Source organism: Stigmatopora argus, chromosome 12 (genome assembly GCF_051989625.1).
Source record: "Stigmatopora argus isolate UIUO_Sarg chromosome 12, RoL_Sarg_1.0, whole genome shotgun sequence".
NCBI lineage: Eukaryota > Metazoa > Chordata > Actinopteri > Syngnathiformes > Syngnathidae > Stigmatopora > Stigmatopora argus.
This window is the reverse complement of record NC_135398.1, coordinates 65913-83412: the sequence shown is the minus strand read 5'-3', so window position 1 is coordinate 83412 and position 17500 is coordinate 65913. Positions and strand designations below refer to the sequence as shown.

Genomic DNA, 17500 nt, shown 5'->3' with positions numbered 1-17500 from the left:
GGAGATGGAGGAGGAGGAGGAGGAGGAGGAGGAGGAGGGATGGAGGAGGAGGAGGAGGAGATGGAGGAGGAGGAGGAGGAGGAGATGGAGGAGGAGGAGGAGGAGGAGATGGAGGAGGAGGAGGAGATGGAAATGGAGGAGGAGGAGGAGGAGATGGAAATGGAGGAGGAGGAGGAGGAGGAGATGGAAATGGAGGAGGAGGAGGAGGAGATGGAATGGAGGAGGAGGAGATGGAGGAGGAGGAGATGGAATGGAGGAGGAGGAGATGGAGGAGGAGGAGATGGAGGAGGAGGAGATGGAGGAGGAGGAGATGGAGGAGGAGGAGATGGAGGAGGTGGAGGAGGAGGAGATGGAGGAGGAGGAGGAGATGGAGGAGTAGGAGGAGGAGATGGAGGAAGAGGAGTGGAGGAGGAGGAGTGGAGGTGGAGGATGAGATGGAGGAGGAGGAGGAGATGGAGGAGGAGGAGGAGATGGTGGAGGAGGAGGAGGAGGGTGATGGTGATGGAGGAGGAGGAGGAGGAGGAGATGGAGGAGGAGGAGGAGATGGAGGAGGAGCTGGAGATGGAGGAGGAGGAGATGGAGGAGGAGGAGATGGAGGAGGAGGAGGAGGAGATGGAGGAGGAGATGGAGATGGAGGAGGAGGAGGAGGAGATGGAGGAGGAGGAGGAGGAGATGGAGGAGGAGGAGATGGAGGAGGAGGAGAAGGAGATGGAGTAGGAGGAGGAGGAGATGGAGGAGGAGGAGGAGGAGATGGAGTAGGAGGAGGAGGAGGAGATGGAGGAGGAGGAGGAGGAGATGGAGTAGGAGGAGGAGGAGGAATGGAGTAGGAGGAGGAGGAGGAATGGAGTAGGAGGAGATGTAGGAGGAGGAGATGGAGGAGGAGGAGATGGAGGAGGAGGAGATGAAGGAGGAGGAGATGGAGGAGGAGGAGGAGGAGCTGGAGGAGGAGGAGATGGAGGAGTAGGAGATGGAGGAGGAGGAGATGTAGGAGGAGGGGGAGGAGGAGATGGAGGAAGAGGAGGAGGAGGAGATGGAGGAGGAGATAGAGGAGGAGGAGGAGGATGTTGAGATGGAGGAGGAGATGGAGGAGGAGGAGGAGATGGAGGAGGAGGAGGAGATGGAGGAGGAGGAGGAGATGGAGGAGGAGGAGGAGATGGAGGAGGAGGAGATGGAGGAGGAGGAGGAGATGGAGGAGGAGGAGGAGGAGATGGAGGAGGAGGAGGAGATGGTGATGGAGGAGGAGGAGATGGAGGAGGAGGAGGAAATGGAGGAGGAGGAGGAGGAGATGGAGGAGGAGGAGGAGATGGAGGAGGAGGAGGAGATGGAGGAGGAGGAGGAGGAGGAGGAGATGGAGGAGGAGGAGATGGAGGAGGAGGAGGAGATGGAGGAGGAGGAGGAGATGGAGGAGGAGGAGGAGGAGGAGATGGAGGAGGAGGAGGAGGAGATGGAGGAGGAGGAGGAGGAGATGGAGGAGGAGGAGGAGGAGGAGATGGAGGAGATGGAGGAGGAGGAGGAGGAGGAGGAGGAGATGGAGTAGGAGGAGGAGATGTAGGAGGAGATGGAGAAGGAGGAGGAGGAGATGGAGGAGGAGGAGATGGAGGAGGAGGAGATGGAGGAGGAGGAGATGGAGATGGAGGAGGAGGAGGAGGAGGAGATGGAGGAGGAGGAGCTGGAGGAGGAGGAGATGGAGGAGGAGGAGATGGAGGAGGAGGAGGAGGAGGAGGAGATGGAGGAGGAGGAGGAGGAGATGGAGGAGGAGATAGAGGAGGAGATAGAGGAGGAGGAGGAGGAGGAGGAGGAGATGGAGGAGGAGGAGGAGGAGATGGAGGAGGAGATGGAGGAGGAGGAGATGGAGGAGGAGGAGATGGAGGAGGAGGAGGAGATGGAGGAGGAGGAGATGGAGGAGGAGGAGGAGGAGGAGGAGATGGAGGAGGAGGAGGAGGAGGAGGAGGAGGAGGTGGAGGAGGAGGAGGAGATGGAGGAGGAGGAGGAGGAGATGGAGGAGGAGGAGGAGATGGAGGAGGAGGAGGAGATGTAGGAGGAGGAGGAGGAGGAGATGGAGTAGGAGGAGGAGATGTAGGAGGAGATGGAGAAGGAGGAGGAGGAGATGGAGGAGGAGGAGATGGAGGAGGAGGAGATGGAGGAGGAGGAGATGGAGGAGGAGGAGCTGGAGGAGGAGGAGATGGAGGAGGAGGAGATGGAGGAGGAGGAGGAGGAGGAGATGGAGGAGGAGGAGGAGGAGGAGATGGAGGAGGAGATGGAGGAGGAGGAGATGGAGGAGGAGATGGAGGAGGAGATGGAGGAGGAGGAGGAGGAGGAGATGGAGGAGGAGGAGGAGATGGAGGAGGAGGAGGAGATGGAGGAGGAGGAGGAGATGGAGGAGGAGGAGGAGATGGAGGAGGAGGAGGAGATGGAGGAGGAGGAGGAGATGGAGGAGGAGGAGGAGGAGATGGAGGAGGAAGAGGAGTAGGAAGAAGAGGAAGAGGAAGAAAGAAGAGAAAAAAGAATCAACTCTCACCCTGGACTTCTTAATCTGGAGCACCGCCACCAGGAAGTCGATTTCGGTGTACTTCATCACCATGGGCTCCAGTTCAAGCAGACACTCTGAAAGAGCGGTCAAACGGAACGAGGAGGCCTCGCGTCAGAGCCCAAAGCGTTCGTGGCTAAACGGCAAGTCCAAATTGGGGGGTGGGAATGAAGCTTTTGGCCGGCCGGCGGGCCAGCCTCACCGCCGGCCTCCCCACCGACCTGCCCACCGACCTGCCCACCGACCTGCCCACCGACCTGCCCACGTCCACTTACCGAGGAAGGAAGGCCTCTGGTCAGTATTTGCGGTCCAGCCGCACGTCATCAAGCACACCAGCGTGTCCCTGCCGGGTATCTGCCGGGAAAGGCTGTCCGGGCCGGTGTCGGGGCGCATCCCGCGAAGCACGTTGAACATGATTTTCATGGGGTTGCTCACTTCTGATGAACACAAAAAGCCACGCCGCTCAGGTTAGTTAGGAAGAAAGAAAAAAATACGCCACCTTTGTACCACGGCGACTACGTTTTACCATCGTACGGAATTTGCCGGGAGAGTACCTCCCACATGATGATGGCGTAACTAGGGAGGGAGAGAGACAAAATAAGGAGATTGGTGAACAAAAGTAGCCATGTCGGGAAATAGAAAATGCCATTTTGGCACACACACGCCAAAAAATGGAGTCAGTGCACTCCCCCAGAGTCTCATTTTGGGTCACTACTGGTCACTTCACTTCATTTGGGGGCGTTTAACCTCCTCGGACCTGGCGTCCACCTGTCATATTTTTGGTTGTCGCAAGACTACAATGTTACATTTTGGACTCCAAGGGCCTGGCGTCCGCTTATGATGTGGACATCATTTTCCTCAGAAAGGACCTCATGTAAAAAGATCATTCTTTCTTTTTACACTCACCCGGTCCCAATTCGCCCAACTATCAAAGAGAAAATACAAATGCATGCCTTGCAAGAGTCTGGGTCTTAGGAGGTTAAAGGTCACTTTGTCATTTTTTGCAGTCAATTCCTGACGTTTTAAGGGCATTCTAGTCTCGCCTCCTGCTGGCTTGGGGGGGGGGGGGGGGGGGCAAGTGGGTGCGGGCAGGGGTGCTTTGGTTCCAACCGCCAAAGAGCAAAGCTTTCCACAATACTAGTGTCCTACGAGTGAGTCAGCTCGGTCGGTCGGTCGGTCGGTGATGGATATCTTGAACCAAAAGCTCCCCCCTCCTCACCCACAGCGGCCCAACCCCCGTTGATTCAATTTTGTTAGCTATGTCGTGCCGGGTGGCCTCGAAAATGAAAAGCTGCCTGGTGTAAACTGTCAAAGCCAGTTCAAGACTTTTTTAAAAACTATTTCAAACATGGGCTATCAAAGCGCAAACTTTTGACCATTGAAGAGCGAGTGAGCGCCTCAAAGAAATTGAAGCATTGGACATATGAAGGAAGACGTAGCATCCATTAAAACTAGGCATTCATTTAACAGGGCTGGGCAAACTAAATAAAGGGCCAGAATGAGAGCTTTGGTTTCAACCTGGACAGAGCAAAGCTTTCCACAATACTAGTGTCCTATGAGTGCAATCAGTGGATTGGCGTCAGGTGCTTCACACAGCCCAACCCCCGCTGGTTCAACTTTGCCAGTCAACTCGGTTGGTGCTGTATGACTTAAAGGAAAAGCTACTCACTCCCCACCCACCCACCCACGTTGGCCCAACCCCCGTTGATTCAACTTCGTCACCTATGTATGTGGTGGATGGCTTTGCAAAGCCATCCCTCCTGCCTGGTATAAACTGTCAAAAGCCAGTTCCAGATTTTTTTTAACCTATTATAAACATGGGCCATCAAAGCGCGAACTTTTGTCCATTGAAGAGCGAGCGAGCGCCTCAAAGAAATTGAAGCATTGGACATATGAAGGAAGACGTAGCATCCCTTAAAACTAGGCATTTATTTAACAGGGCTGGGCAGAGTAAAAAAAGGCCAAAAGTGAGTGCTTTGGTTTCAACTTCTAAAGAGGAAACTTTCTGCAATACTAGTGTCCTGCGAGTGTAATCAGTGGATTGGAGTCAGCTGCTTCACACAGCCCAACCCCCGCTGGTTCAACTTTGCCAGCTCGTTCGGTTCTGGATGACTTGAGTGAAAAGCTACTCGCTCCCCACCCACCCACCCAAGTTGGCCCAACCCCCGTTGATTCAACTTCGTCACCTATGTATGTGGTGGATGGCTTTGCAAAGCCACCCCTCCCTGCCTGGTATAAACTGTCAAAAGCCAGTTCAATACGTTTTTTAAAACTTATTTCAAACATGGGCCATCAAAGCGTGAATTTTTGTCCATTGAAGAGCGAGCGAGCGCCTCGAAGAAATTAAAGCATTGGACATATGAAGGAAGACGTAGCATCCCTTAAAACTAGGCATTTATTTAACAGGGCTGGGCAGACTAAAAAAAGGCCAAAAGTGAATGCTTTGGTTTCAACTTCTAAAGAGGAAACTTTCTGCAATACTAGTGTCCTGCGAGTGTAATCAGTGGATTGGAGTCAGCTGCTTCACACAGCCCAACCCCCGCTGCTTCAACTTTGCCAGTCAACTCGGTTGGTGCTGTATGACTTAAAGGAAAAGCTACTCGCTCCCCACCCACCCATGTTGGCCCAACCCCCGTCAATTCAACTTTTTCACCTATGTATGTGCCTTTGTCACCTTTGCAAAGCCACCCCTCCCTGCCTGGTATAAACTGTCAAAAGCCAGTTCCAGATTTTTTTTAACCTATTATAAACATGGGCCATCAAAGCGCAAACTTTTGACAATTGAAGAGCGAGTGAGCGCCTCAAAGAAATTGAAGCATTGGACATATGAAGGAATATGTAGCATCCCCTAAGACTAGGCATTTATTTAACAGGGCTGGGCAAACAAAAAAAGGCCAAAAGTGAGTGCTTTGGTTTCAACTTCTAAAGAGCAAAGCTTTCCACAATACAAGTGTCCTGCGAGTGCAATCAGTGGATTGCCGTCAGCTGCTTCTCTTGCTCAACCCCCGCTGCTTCAACTTTGCCAGCTCGTTCGGTCCTGGATGACTTGAACCAAAAGCTACTCGCTCCCCACCCACAGCGGCCCAACCCCCATTGATTCAACTTCGTCGCCTATGTATATGGCGGATGGCTTTGCAAAGCCTGGTATAAACTGTCAAAAGCCAGTTCAATACATTTTTTAAAACTTATTTCAAACATGGCCATCAAAGCGTGAACTTTTGACCATTGAAGAGCGAGTGAGCGCCTCAAAGAAATTGAAGCATTGGACATATATGAAAGAAGACGTAACGTCCCATAAGACTAGGCATTTATTTAACAGGGCTGGGCAAACAAAAAAAGGCCAAAAGTGAGTGCTTTGGTTTCAACCTCGAAAGAGCAAAGCTTTCCACAATACTAGCGTCCTGCGAGTGCAATCAGTGGATTGCCGTCAGCTGCTCCTCTTGCTCAACCCCCGCTGCTTCAACATGGCCAGCTCGTTCGGTGCTGGATGAATTGAACCAAAAGCTACTGGCTCCCCACCCACAGCGGCCCAACCCCCATTGATTCAACTTCGTCGCCTATGTATATGGCGGATGGCTTTGCAAAGCCTGGTATAAACTGTCAAAAGCCAGTTCAATACATTTTTTAAAACTTATTTCAAACATGGCCATCAAAGCGTGAACTTTTGACCATTGAAGAGCGAGTGAGCGCCTCAAAGAAATTGAAGCATTGGACATATGAAGGAAAATGTAGCATCCCTTAAGACTAGGCATTTATTTAACAGGGCTGGGCAGACTAAAAAAAGGCCAAAAGTGAGTGCTTTGGTTTCAACCTCGAAAGAGCAAAGCTTTCCACAATACTAGTGTCCTACGAGTGCAATCAGTGGATTGGAGTCACCTGCTTCACACAGCCCAACCCCCGCTGCTTCAACTTTGTCAGTCAGCTCGATCGATGCTGTATGACTTGAACGAAAAGCTACTCGCTCCCCACCCACCCACGTTGGCCCAACCCCCGTTGATTCAACTTTTTCACCTATGTATGTGCCTTTGTCACCTTTGCAAAGCCACCCCTGCTTGGTATAAACTGTCAAAAGCCAGTTCCAGATTTTTTTTAACCTATTATAAACATGGGCCATCAAAGCATGAACTTTTGACCATTGAAGAGCGAGCGAGCGCCTCGAAGAAATTGAAGCATTGGACATATGAAGGAAGACATAGCATCCCTTAAGACTAGGCCATTATTTAACAGGGCTGGGCAAACAAAAAAAGGCCAAAAGTGAGTGCTTTGGTTTCAACGTCGAAAGAGCAAAGCTTTCCACAATACTAGCGTCCTACAAGTGCAAACAGTGGATTGGCGTCAGGTGCTTCTCTTGCCCAACCCCCGCTCCTTCAACTCTGTCAGTCAGCTCGGTTGGGGCTGTATGACTTGGAGGGAAAAGCATTAACGAGGTGAGAGTCACTCAGTCTCGTCCTCATGCGGCTCTTGTTAATGTTCATAACGGAGAATGTCTTCTCGCACATGTATGTGGAGCCAAACAAGCTCAGCATTTTCTTAGCAAATGTCCGAATTGCTTGGAACCTGCCTTCATCCAGCTGGCGGTAGAAGTTGACAAGAGGGAGCTGTTGGTGCCGACTGCGATGCTCGGCGTCACACTGCAGCTCAATGAGCTCCAGTTGCAGGTGGTCTGGAACGTCATCAGGGTCCACGGAGAAAGGAGAGGAAAAAAGCGTGATCTCCTTTTCAATAGCTGCAAAGTCCCGAAAGCGCTGCTGAAACTCCTCAACCAGAGATGAGATGTCTGCTGCATACTTTGTCATTTGCGCACACTGATATTGATCTGTGGGAAACTGGTCACAATTTCCTGCAGCGACGGGAAATGTGCGGTATTGGGCTGCGCCTGTGACAGGTGTCTTTGGAAAAGTAGCAGCTTGGTCCGAAAGGCTTTGATGTGTGAATACAGTTGGCTTACCACTGCATTTTGCCCTTGAAGGCTTGTGTTCAGCGCATTCAGATGTCGCGTTATGTCAACTAAAAATCCCAAATCAGCCAGCCAAACAGGATCATTTAATTGTGGCATGGGTTGTCCCTTTTTAGTCAAGAATTGTCCAATTTCCTCCCTGAGAGAGAAGAAGCGCTGCAGCGCAGACCCCCGACTGAGCCACCTTACGTCGGTGTGATACAAAACATCTCCGTATTCAGCCTGGATGTCGAGAAGAAACTGTTGAAACTGGCGGTGGCACAGCGCTTTGGAGCGAATATAATTAATAGTCTTTATCACCGGTTTCATAACATTATCATATTTCATATATTTGGCACAGAGAACTTCTTGATGAATAATATACAGTGGAGTTTAATAGCGCTGCCTCCTTCTTCCCTGACTTTGTTACAGACAAGGCTTGATAATCCACTCCGCTCGCCAGCCATGGCAGGTGCGCCGTCCGTAATAATCCCGGTGACTTTATTCCACTGTAGTTTCATGTCATCTACGGTGGAACAAACAGAAACAAATAAATCCGTTCCTCTTGTTTGGCCCTTCAGACTCTGGAGGTCCAGAAGCTCTTCACTCACGTTCATGTCATTGTCCACTCCTCTTAAAAAGATCAGTAACTGAGCGGTGTCGGACGCATCCGTGCTCTCATCACACGCTAACGAGAAAAAGTCAAACGCAGTTCCTTTTGCCTCTAACTGTCTCTTAATATCTAATGAAACGTCTTCAATTCTCCGTACCACAGTATTACGAGCCAGGCAAATATTGGCAAACTCTTGCTTCTTCGCGGGACAAATTTTCTCAACCATTTTCATTACACAGTCTTTAATAAATTCACCCTCAGTGAAAGGTTTGCAGTGCTTTGCAATCAGCGTTGCCACCACTTCGTAGCTTGCCTTTGTGGCATTTTCATTTGACTCACGGACTCTTGTGAAAAAGCTTTGCTGTGCCGTTAAAACAGCTTCCAGTTGCTTCACTTTTTCACCGCGTTTGTTCCCAGTTAGCTTGTCGTAGCTAGCATGTTTCGTCTGGTAGTGCCTCTTGATGTTGAATTCCTTGAAAACAGCCACAGTCTCTTGGCAAATTAGCCAGACACAGTTGTTTCGTATTTCAGTGAAAAAATACTCAAATTTCCACTTGTCCTGGAAGCGGCGGCACTCGCGGTCAACTTTCCTTTTTTTGTTTACAGACGCCATGTTAGAAATGGGCTGGGCTGAAAACGACACGTCACGGCGGCCAGAGTGCGGCCACAGGGCTACTGCCATCTTCTGGTGAAAAGAAAAATAGCTTTTTATACACATGTATTTTATACTGTGGTCAACAGTGCTGGCGGGCCACATATTATTGATTTCATGATAGAGGCTGCGGGCCGGTAAAAATTTGTCCACAGGCCGCAATTGGCCCGGGGGCCGGACTTTGGACATGTCTGACTTAAAGGAAAAGCTACTCGCTAAACCCACCCACCCACACACGTTGGCCCAACCCCCGTTGATTCAACTTCGTCACCTATGTATGTGCCTTTGTCACCTTTGCAAAGCCACCCCTCCCTGCCTGGTATAAACTGTCAAAAGCCAGTTCAAGACTTTTTGACCTATTTCAAACGTGGGCCATCACAGTGCAAACTTTTTTCCATTGATAAGCGAGCGAGTGCCTCGAAGGAATTGAAGCATTGGACATATGAAAGAAGACGTAACGTCCCATAAGACTAGGCATTTATTTAACAGGGCTGGGCAGACTAAAAAAAGGCCAAAAGTGAGTGCTTTGGTTTCAACTTCTAAAGAAGAAACTTTCTGCAATACTAGTGTCCTGCGAGTGTAATCAGTGGATTGGAGTCAGCTGCTTCACACAGCCCAACCCCCGCTGCTTCAACTTTGCCAGTCAACTCGTTCGGTGCTGGCTGACTTGAACGAAAAGCTACTCGCTCCCCACTCACCCACCCACGTTGGCCCAACCCCCGTTGATTCAACTTTTTCACCTATGTATGTGCCTTTGTCACCTTTGCAAAGCCACCCCTGCTTGGTATAAACTGTCAAAAGCCAGTTCCAGATTTTTTTTTAACCTATTATAAACATGGGCCATCAAAGCATGAACTTTTGACCATTGAAGAGCGAGCGAGTGCCTCAAAGAAATTGAAGTATTGGACATATATGAAAGACATAACGTCCCATAAGACTAGGCATTTATTTAACAGGGCTGGGCAAACTAAATAAAGGGCCAGAGTGAGTGCTTTGCTTTCAACGTCGAAAGAGCAAAGCTTTCCACAGTACTAGTGTCCTACGGGTGCAATCAGTGGATTGCTGTCAGCTGCTTCTCTTGCCCAACCCCCACTGGTTCAACTTTGCCAGCTCGTTTGGTGCTGGATGACTTGAACCAAAAGCTACTCGCTCCCCACCCACCCACAGCGGCCCAACCCCCGTCGATTCAACCTCGTCGCCTATGTATGTGGCGGATGGCTTTGCAAAGCCACCCTGCCTGGTATAAACTGTCAAAAGCCAGTTCAATACGTTTTTTAAAACTTATTTCAAACATGGCCATCAAAGCGCAAACTTTTGACCATTGAAGAGCGAGTGAGCGCCTCAAAGAAATTGAAGCATTGGACATATGAAGGAAGACATAGCATCCCTTAAGACTAGGCATTTATTTAACAGGGCTGGGCAAACAAAAAAAGGCCAAAAGTGAGTGCTTTGGTTTCAACGTCGAAAGAGCAAAGCTTTCCACAATACTAGCGTCCTACAAGTGCAAACAGTGGATTGGCGTCAGGTGCTTCACACAGCCCAACCCCCGCTCCTTCAACTTTGTCAGTCAGCTCGGTTGGGGCTGGATGACTTGGAGGGAAAAGCATCAACGATGAGCCGGTCTTTTTTTTTCCACCTGCGTGCAGCTCTATGCCGGGGCCATCCTGGAGGTGTGCGGGTGAAAATTGGGGAGGTTTTTTGTTGTTGTTGTTGTTTTTTGGCCAAATCTTACCAAAACCCGTGGCACTTCTGGCTTACTAAAATGCAACATCCAAATGACTCTGCCGGGGCGGCCGAGTAGAAAGACGGCCCGCCGGCGGGCTCCTCCGTCCAGAGCGGATAGCCGCCGCTAATGAAGCTGATGCTTATTTTTTTCCCGGCGCCGCTCTTACTCGCCCAGGCAGCGGCCGGGAGGAGAATATAAGCCGCCACCTGCGGGCACAGCCGGGCGGGGGACCAAGCAAGACCCCCCCCCCCCGAAGGCCGGCCACTGGAACTGGGCCATCCGCTGGTGGTGAGGCGCCGGGAGGGTGGGCCTTTTGTCCAGCCCGTGGCTTTCGTCCAGGTCGCCAAAGTCGCCTCCTCGGCCTAGAAGCGCAGCAAAAGCCCCGCCGGTGCCTCCGCCCTGACTTTGCGGCGGGGCCCGTACTTGTAGTCCGGGTGTTCTCGAAGGTGGCGGTCGCGGAGCCTCTCGGCCTCGTCCATGTAAGGGCGCTTCTCGCCGTGGCCCAGCTTCTTCCACTCGGCGCCCAGTCGCTTGCCCATTTCCGAGTTGTGCCTCTCGGGGTGCTCCCGTCCCGGGCCACCTGGCGCCGTTGTCCCCTGGACCACACCATGAAGACGTTCATGGGAGGGTCTCTTGACGTGCTCCGAAGCTTTGGCCATTTGCGGGCTCCGGCGCGTGCTCCAGTGGCCTCCGGACCCAAACGGTAGAAAGAGAAAGACGACGGAGAGAGAAGCTACGTCTAGCTGTTGCCTGCGCAGAGGACAAGTGAAGAGAAGAAAGCCAGCAAGCGCAGCGCTCGTTTCTGCTCCAAAGTCACGTTGGGCTGCTAAACCAATGAGGAGAAGAGAGCCCTGTAATCCCCTCAAGTGGGGAAAGAAAGAAAAAAAAAACACTCCAACCCAAGGTTTGCGACAGTCGCTCCTTTTGATACTTAAGCTTAAGAAATCTCCGATGAGATGCCAAAAAGGGAGAAAATCATCTTTACCGAGGCCTCTCGGAACACGCGGGAGCTGCAAAATATCATATACGTACTTTGTCTTTACTTGGTGTCATTTTTCTTTTCTTTTGTTTTGGGGGTTGAAAAGTGCAAAGAGAACTTGTGTGCCAACGTGCTTCTTTTTTTTTTTGTGCCGCTTTCAAATCCACGCCAAATCTGGAGTGGTCCGATAGGGCTCCGGCCACGACCGTGCTTCCTTTTCAGGTCAACCTTAATGCTGGTCTCGGAACCACTTTGCCGGACCGACCGGGTTTACCGTCATCTTTGACTCCTCTTCTTGGAAAAATAACAGACACGGCTGGGCTTGCTAAAAGCCCAGGAAAAGAGCGCATGTATTTGGTTGGCCACCCCCGCCCGGGGTCGTCGCAGCTTTTTGAAATGGCTTAGCGCAGGGGTGGGGAACCTTTTTGACGAAGAGAGCCACAAACAATTCCTATTTTCCAATGTTATTCCTTGTGAGCCAGACTACGAATTTAAAAGTCAAAATACATACATGTAAACGAGTGCCTTTTCAATTTTTTGGGGTAATTTCACCACTTTTAAAGTGGAAAAAAATGAATATTTTTTAAAAGATTCTTATGCTTTTGCTAATCAATGAGAGGATGCATTCCAGAAGAGTCTACTGCCCCCCAAAAATGAAGATGAAAGCAGTTCTAGATGTAATATCTCAGTTCTGTCACTAGCAAATTCCATATTTTAGCTCACAGGTTTGCAACGAGCCAGATGCACCTATCAAAAGAGCCACATGTGGCTCCCGAGCCATAGGTTCCCCACCCCTGGTTTAGAAGGAAAAAAAAAGTGCCAGCGGCAGAAATTCTCGGTGGTCATCCGGTTATCCCCGTCGGGCTCCAAAGATACGGACCCTCCCTTCTCCTCGGGAAGGGTTAGGGTGGGGTTTTGCTGTTTAGGCTCCCGTGGTTGACCTTGACCATTCCTGATTCCACTTGATTTCAAAAGTTCCCACCCTGGCACTAACCCTAATCCTAACCCAGGTTTTTGGAGACTTGAAAGCCAGTGGTCCATGAGGCAGTATTCCAGCTGGAAAAAGAGTGTATATTGGTGACTTTGACATTGTCCAATTGTTGTGTACTTCCTTCAATTTTTTTTTTGGCCCCACTTGAAAAAGGCCCCGATCTTCTCACAGCATGAACAACTCAAATTCTTTTCTCATTTTATTGAAATTTGTGGTGATAGGAAAGGATTAGGTTGAAAAGCTTAAAGAAGGAAGCATGTGACATCATTCAAGTTTCAAGTTACTATTATGTTGAACAAAGTGTTGCTCTTGAGTTTACTCGTAACATCTTCAATTTACTACAGAAATATAGAAGGGTGTTCAAATGATAGAGTGGAAGGAAGTGCAAGTCAATTGTTATATGAACTGATTGAGTCAATGAATACTGATATTCACTTGACAGAGATTGATAGTAAGAGTCATCCAAGTGAAAGGAAAGCACAAACAATGCCACTTATACAATTTATGGTTGTGAGAAACAAACGGAGCATCAATCAGCTGGAATCAAAGTGGTACTTAAATTTGATCCTACCAGTTGCGTATGATTGGGAACTGAAGGGTATCTTTGCTTCTTTGCTTCTTTGCTTCTTTGCTTCCTTGCTTCCTTGATTCCTTGATTCCATGGTTGCCTGTCTTGTCTTGTACTTTCAAGGCTAGACTACTGATCTCATACTGGTTATGAGCTATGACCTCAGGCAGGAAGCATGGAGAGTTTAGTCTGATTGGGTTTTTTCTGCCCCCTGTTGGTGTGGAAGAGGGCAGACGTATCTTCCGCTTAGTTGACTTGACAGACATAAAGAGCAATAAACCGTATACATGGTCATTTTTTAACAAAAAAAAGCCTTACTATACTATGTCGTTTTTTTAAGAGAAAAGCCCTACTATACTATATTGTTTTTGAAAGAAAAAAAGCCTTACTATACTGTCATTTTTTTTTAAAGAAAAAAAGACTTACTATAGTATGTCGTTTTTTAAGAAAAAATCCTTTCTATACTATGTCGTTTTTTAAAGAAAAAAAGCCTTACTATACTATTTCGAATTTTACGAAAAAAGCCTTACTATACATGGTCATTTTTTATGAAAAAGAGCCTTCCTTATACATGGTCTTTTTTTTTGGGGGGGGGAAAAAGTGCCCTACGGTGCGCCCATGGTTGTTTTTTAAGGAAAAATACATTACTGTAGTTGGTGTTTTTTTTAAGAAAAGGCCTATACTACGTACATGGATATTTTTTTGTTGGACGCAATAAAAGCCTTGTGTGTACTCACTTGATACGGTCCCAAGCAAGGCCAATGGATTTAGAAGGCACTCTTGGAGTGGGAGTCGCTCGCTCCTTCGGTCATTCCGTGGTCAGTCAGAGCTGACGCTCAGTCCATCGATCGTTCCTCCTTCTCCTCTCTTGGTTGGCCATGGAGCCCAAGCGGGCGTCGACTTTTCTTTGGCTGGCCGTGGTCGCGGGGGCAACGCTGAGCGCCGTCTCGCTGGCCTTCGGCACGGCCCAATGCAAGATCAAGTGGTAAGAGAGAGCATGATCTTTTCTTTTAAAAGCCTTCTTTCAATTCAAAGTGTCCATTCCGTATTGTTGATGGCTCGTCACACTTGGACACGTGGACCATCCCCGAAAGGGTCACGTGACCAAAAGTGGATCCAATGCCTGACCAAAAGCCTACAAAATGCATTTTAGCGTGAAGGCGTCGCCCAGTTCGTGGCCAAGCGATTCTTTGCCCGTTTCGTTCTTGTCTCGCTTAACTTTGTCCGTTTTGAGTATTGGAGTGATTGAAGGAAAGACCATTTTTGGGGGATGGGGACGGCTCGCACGCAGGTTGTTCGGCATCCCATGCCAAGATGTGTACGGAACGCTCGTGGAGCAGATCAAGGCTTGGCAGATCCAGCAGAGCTGCCTGGATGAGGGAGAGAAATGCTCTTATGAAGTAAGTTAGACGCCCTCCAAACAAAACAAATACTACTACAATACTACTACATTGGTCTCAGCTGAGGCCCAGACAATAAAATCAAGTGTCTAATGACCTGATGCGTGTGTGTGCGTGTGTGCGTGTGTGCGTGTGTGCGTGTGTGCGTGTGTGCGTGTGTGTGTGTGCGTGTATGTGTGTGTGTGCGCGTGTGTGCGTCTGTGTGCGTGCGTGTGTTTGTGTGTGTGCATGAATAAAAATGCAATCCATGCATCCAACAAGGCTTTTTCAGTCAAATAAAACAAGGTTCTGCTCTGCTCATTGAAGCATCTCTTCTCTACGCGCTATCGGGACATGAAAAAGGAGCCCAAAAAAGAAAAAGTCATCGGGAATACGGGATGAATATAGTTATCCAATCCAATCCAATCCAATGCACCCACACGTGGAATGGTGAATTTATCGGGGCCTCAATGCCTGGCAGTCTGCCCCCGTTTAATCCCAAGTGCCGGCGTTCAAACGCACCTTGGCGGCGCGCGTGGTCCGGTTGACCACCAGCTCGTAATCCTCGCGAATCCGCATGGAGCGGGCCAGCAGGGCGTCCAAGCTCTGGTTCAGGCAGGCTTCCGTCATCTGCGCCACGATCTCCTCTCGTCGCGTCGACATCCACTCGCCCACCGGACCGTTCCAGGACGAAGGGGGCGGTGGTGGCGGTGGTGGCGGTGGTGGCGGTGGTGGCGGTGGTGGCGGCGGCGGCAGCGGCACAGCCTCTAGAACAAACCCACATGGTTGACATTTCCCCCGCTAAAGTGCTCTAGAAATAACTGGCCGATGCCGAGCGGTGGAAATTCTCGCCCACGACGCACGCCCTGCCCAAAATGGCCGCCGGGTCCTTTTTTTTCCGCCCCCAAATTCAACAAGCCGATCGCCCCGAAGCTAAAAATGCAGTTGGCGCTTTTGTCCAACTGGCGTCCAGCGTGAGGGTCTGCGGTGGCGCGTGGACCTCGGAGGGTGGTTGGCCCGGGTCCTCCGGAGAGCCAGGTGGCGCCCGGACCTCGGAGGCGGGTAGAGGGGCCGGGTCCTTCAGAGAGCGGGGCAGATCCGGCGCCGCCAGCCAGGCAAAAGACAAATTAGCGCCATCTGTAGTGGAGACAACAAAGTGGCCCATGGTCGCCTTGATGGATTGCGGGTCACAAACAGCCCCCTCCCTCCCTCAAGTCCGTCCGTCCATCAGTTACCCTGAGAAGGCGCCACGTTGCTGCTGGTCAGGGCGCCCGGAAGCGAATGTAGCGTTCCTGAGAGGAAGACGAGATCTCCCGTCAAGGTCGGCCGCCATACTTTAGCGGCGACGAGAGCGACCCGGGCGCTACGGGAGGACGATCGCTCGCCACACCGACCTGCCGGCCGTCTTCGGCCTCCCCGCCGCTCTTCTGGCTCCGTCGCGACGTCTCGACGGCCTGCGGGGTAAACGCGCCGACGTCAAAAGGAGGCCGCCGCTTGTTTGAAAAAAAAAAAGAGGATTTTTTGAACAAATGCCTTCTTTCAATTGAGAAGTCTGGGGATGGAGATGGAGGAGATGGAGGAGGAGGAGGAGGAGGAGGAGGAGATGGAGGAGGAGGAAATGGAGGAGGAGGAAGAGGAGGAGATGGAGGAGATGGAGGAGGAGGAGGAGGAGATGGAGGAGGAGATGGAGGAGGAGGAGAAGGAGATGGAGGAGGAGATGGAGGAGGAGGAGATGGAGGAGGAGGAGGAGGAGATGGAGGAGGAGGAGATGGAGGAGGAGGAGGAGATGGAGGAGGAGGAGGAGATGGAGGAGGAGGAGGAGGAGATGGAGGAGGAGGAGATGGAGGAGGGGGAGGAGGGGGGGAGGAGGAGGAGGAGGAGGAGGAGATGGAGGAGATGGAGGAGGAGGAGGAGGAGATGGAGGAGGAGATGGAGGAGGAGATGGAGGGGGAGATGGAGGAGGAGGGGGAGATGGAGGAGGAGGAGGAGATGGAGGAGGAGGAGGAGATGGAGGAGGAGGAGGAGATGGAGGAGGAGGAGGAGGAGATGGAGGAGGAGGAGGAGATGGAGGAAGAGGAGGAGATGGAGGAAGAGGAGGAGGAGGAGGAAGAGGAGGAGGAGGAAGAGGAGGAGGAAGAGGAGGAGGAGGAGATGGAGGAGGAGGAGATGGAGGAGGAGGAGATGGAGGAGGAGGAGATGGAGGAGGAGGAGATGGAGGAGGAGGAGGAGATGGAGGAGGAGGAGGAGATGGAGGAGGAGGAGATGGAGGAGGAGGAGGAGATGGAGGAGGATATGGAGGAGGATATGGAGGAGGAGGAGGAGGAGGAGATGGAGGAGGAGATGGGGGGAGGAGGAGGAGATGGAGGAGGAGAAGGAGATGGAGGAGGAGGAGGAGATGGAGGAGGAGGAGATGGAGGAGGAGGAGGAGGAGGGAGGAGGAGGAGATGGAGGAGGAGATGGAGGAGGAGGAGGAGATGGAGGAGGAGGAGGAGATGGAGGAGGAGGAGGAGGAGATGGAGGAGGAGGAGATGGAGGAGGAGGAAGAGGAGGAGATGGAGGAGATGGAGGAGGAGGAGGAGGAGATGGAGGAGGAGATGGAGGAGGAGGAGAGGAGATGGAGGAGGAGATGGAGGAGGAGATGGAGGAGGAGGAGGAGGAGATGGAGGAGGAGGAGATGGAGGAGGAGGAGGAGATGGAGGAGGAGGAGGAGATGGAGGAGGAGGAGGAGGAGATGGAGGAGGAGGAGATGGAGGAGGGGAGGAGGGGGGAGGAGGAGGAGGAGGAGGAGGAGATGGAGGAGATGGAGGAGGAGGAGGAGGAGATGGGAGGAGGAGGAGGAGATGGAGGGAGGAGATGGAGGAGGAGGGGGAGATGGAGGAGGAGGAGGAGATGGAGGAGGAGGAGGAGATGGAGGAGGAGGAGGAGATGGAGGAGAGGAGGAGGAGATGGAGGAGGAGAGGAGATGGAGGAAGAGAGGAGATGGAGGAAGAGGAGGAGGAGGAGGAAGAGGAGGAGGAGGAAGAGGAGGAGGAAGAGGAGGAGGAGGAGATGGAGGAGGAGGAGATGGAGGAGGAGGAGATGGAGGAGGAGGAGATGGAGGAGAGGAGATGGAGGAGGAGGAGGAGATGG

The 17500-nt window shown here is 51.4% G+C and overlaps 1 protein-coding gene across 3 annotated transcripts in view; it reads right to left on the bottom strand.

Moving 5' to 3' along the window:
• Window positions 1-15666, bottom strand: part of LOC144086103 (receptor-interacting serine/threonine-protein kinase 2-like) — an 18608-nt gene extending 2942 nt beyond the window's left edge. For 2 of the 3 annotated variants that reach the window (XR_013304343.1, XM_077615903.1), the window contains exons 1-7: window positions 15607-15666; window positions 14894-15508; window positions 13730-14362; window positions 12996-13203; window positions 3054-3103; window positions 2803-2964; window positions 2519-2604 (exon numbers count right to left, since the gene is read on the bottom strand). Coding sequence is in view for 1 of the 3 variants with exons in the window: in XM_077615903.1 (XP_077472029.1) it covers window positions 2519-2604; window positions 2803-2964; window positions 3054-3090 (285 nt within the window). In the remaining 2 variants the exon portion in view is untranslated. Of the gene's footprint in view, window positions 1-2518; window positions 2605-2802; window positions 2965-3053; window positions 3104-10460; window positions 11960-12995; window positions 13204-13729; window positions 14363-14893; window positions 15509-15606 lie in introns of those variants that run through there. The other variant, XR_013304344.1, reaches the window with a different exon arrangement.
• Window positions 15667-17500: the final 1834 nt, after the last annotated feature.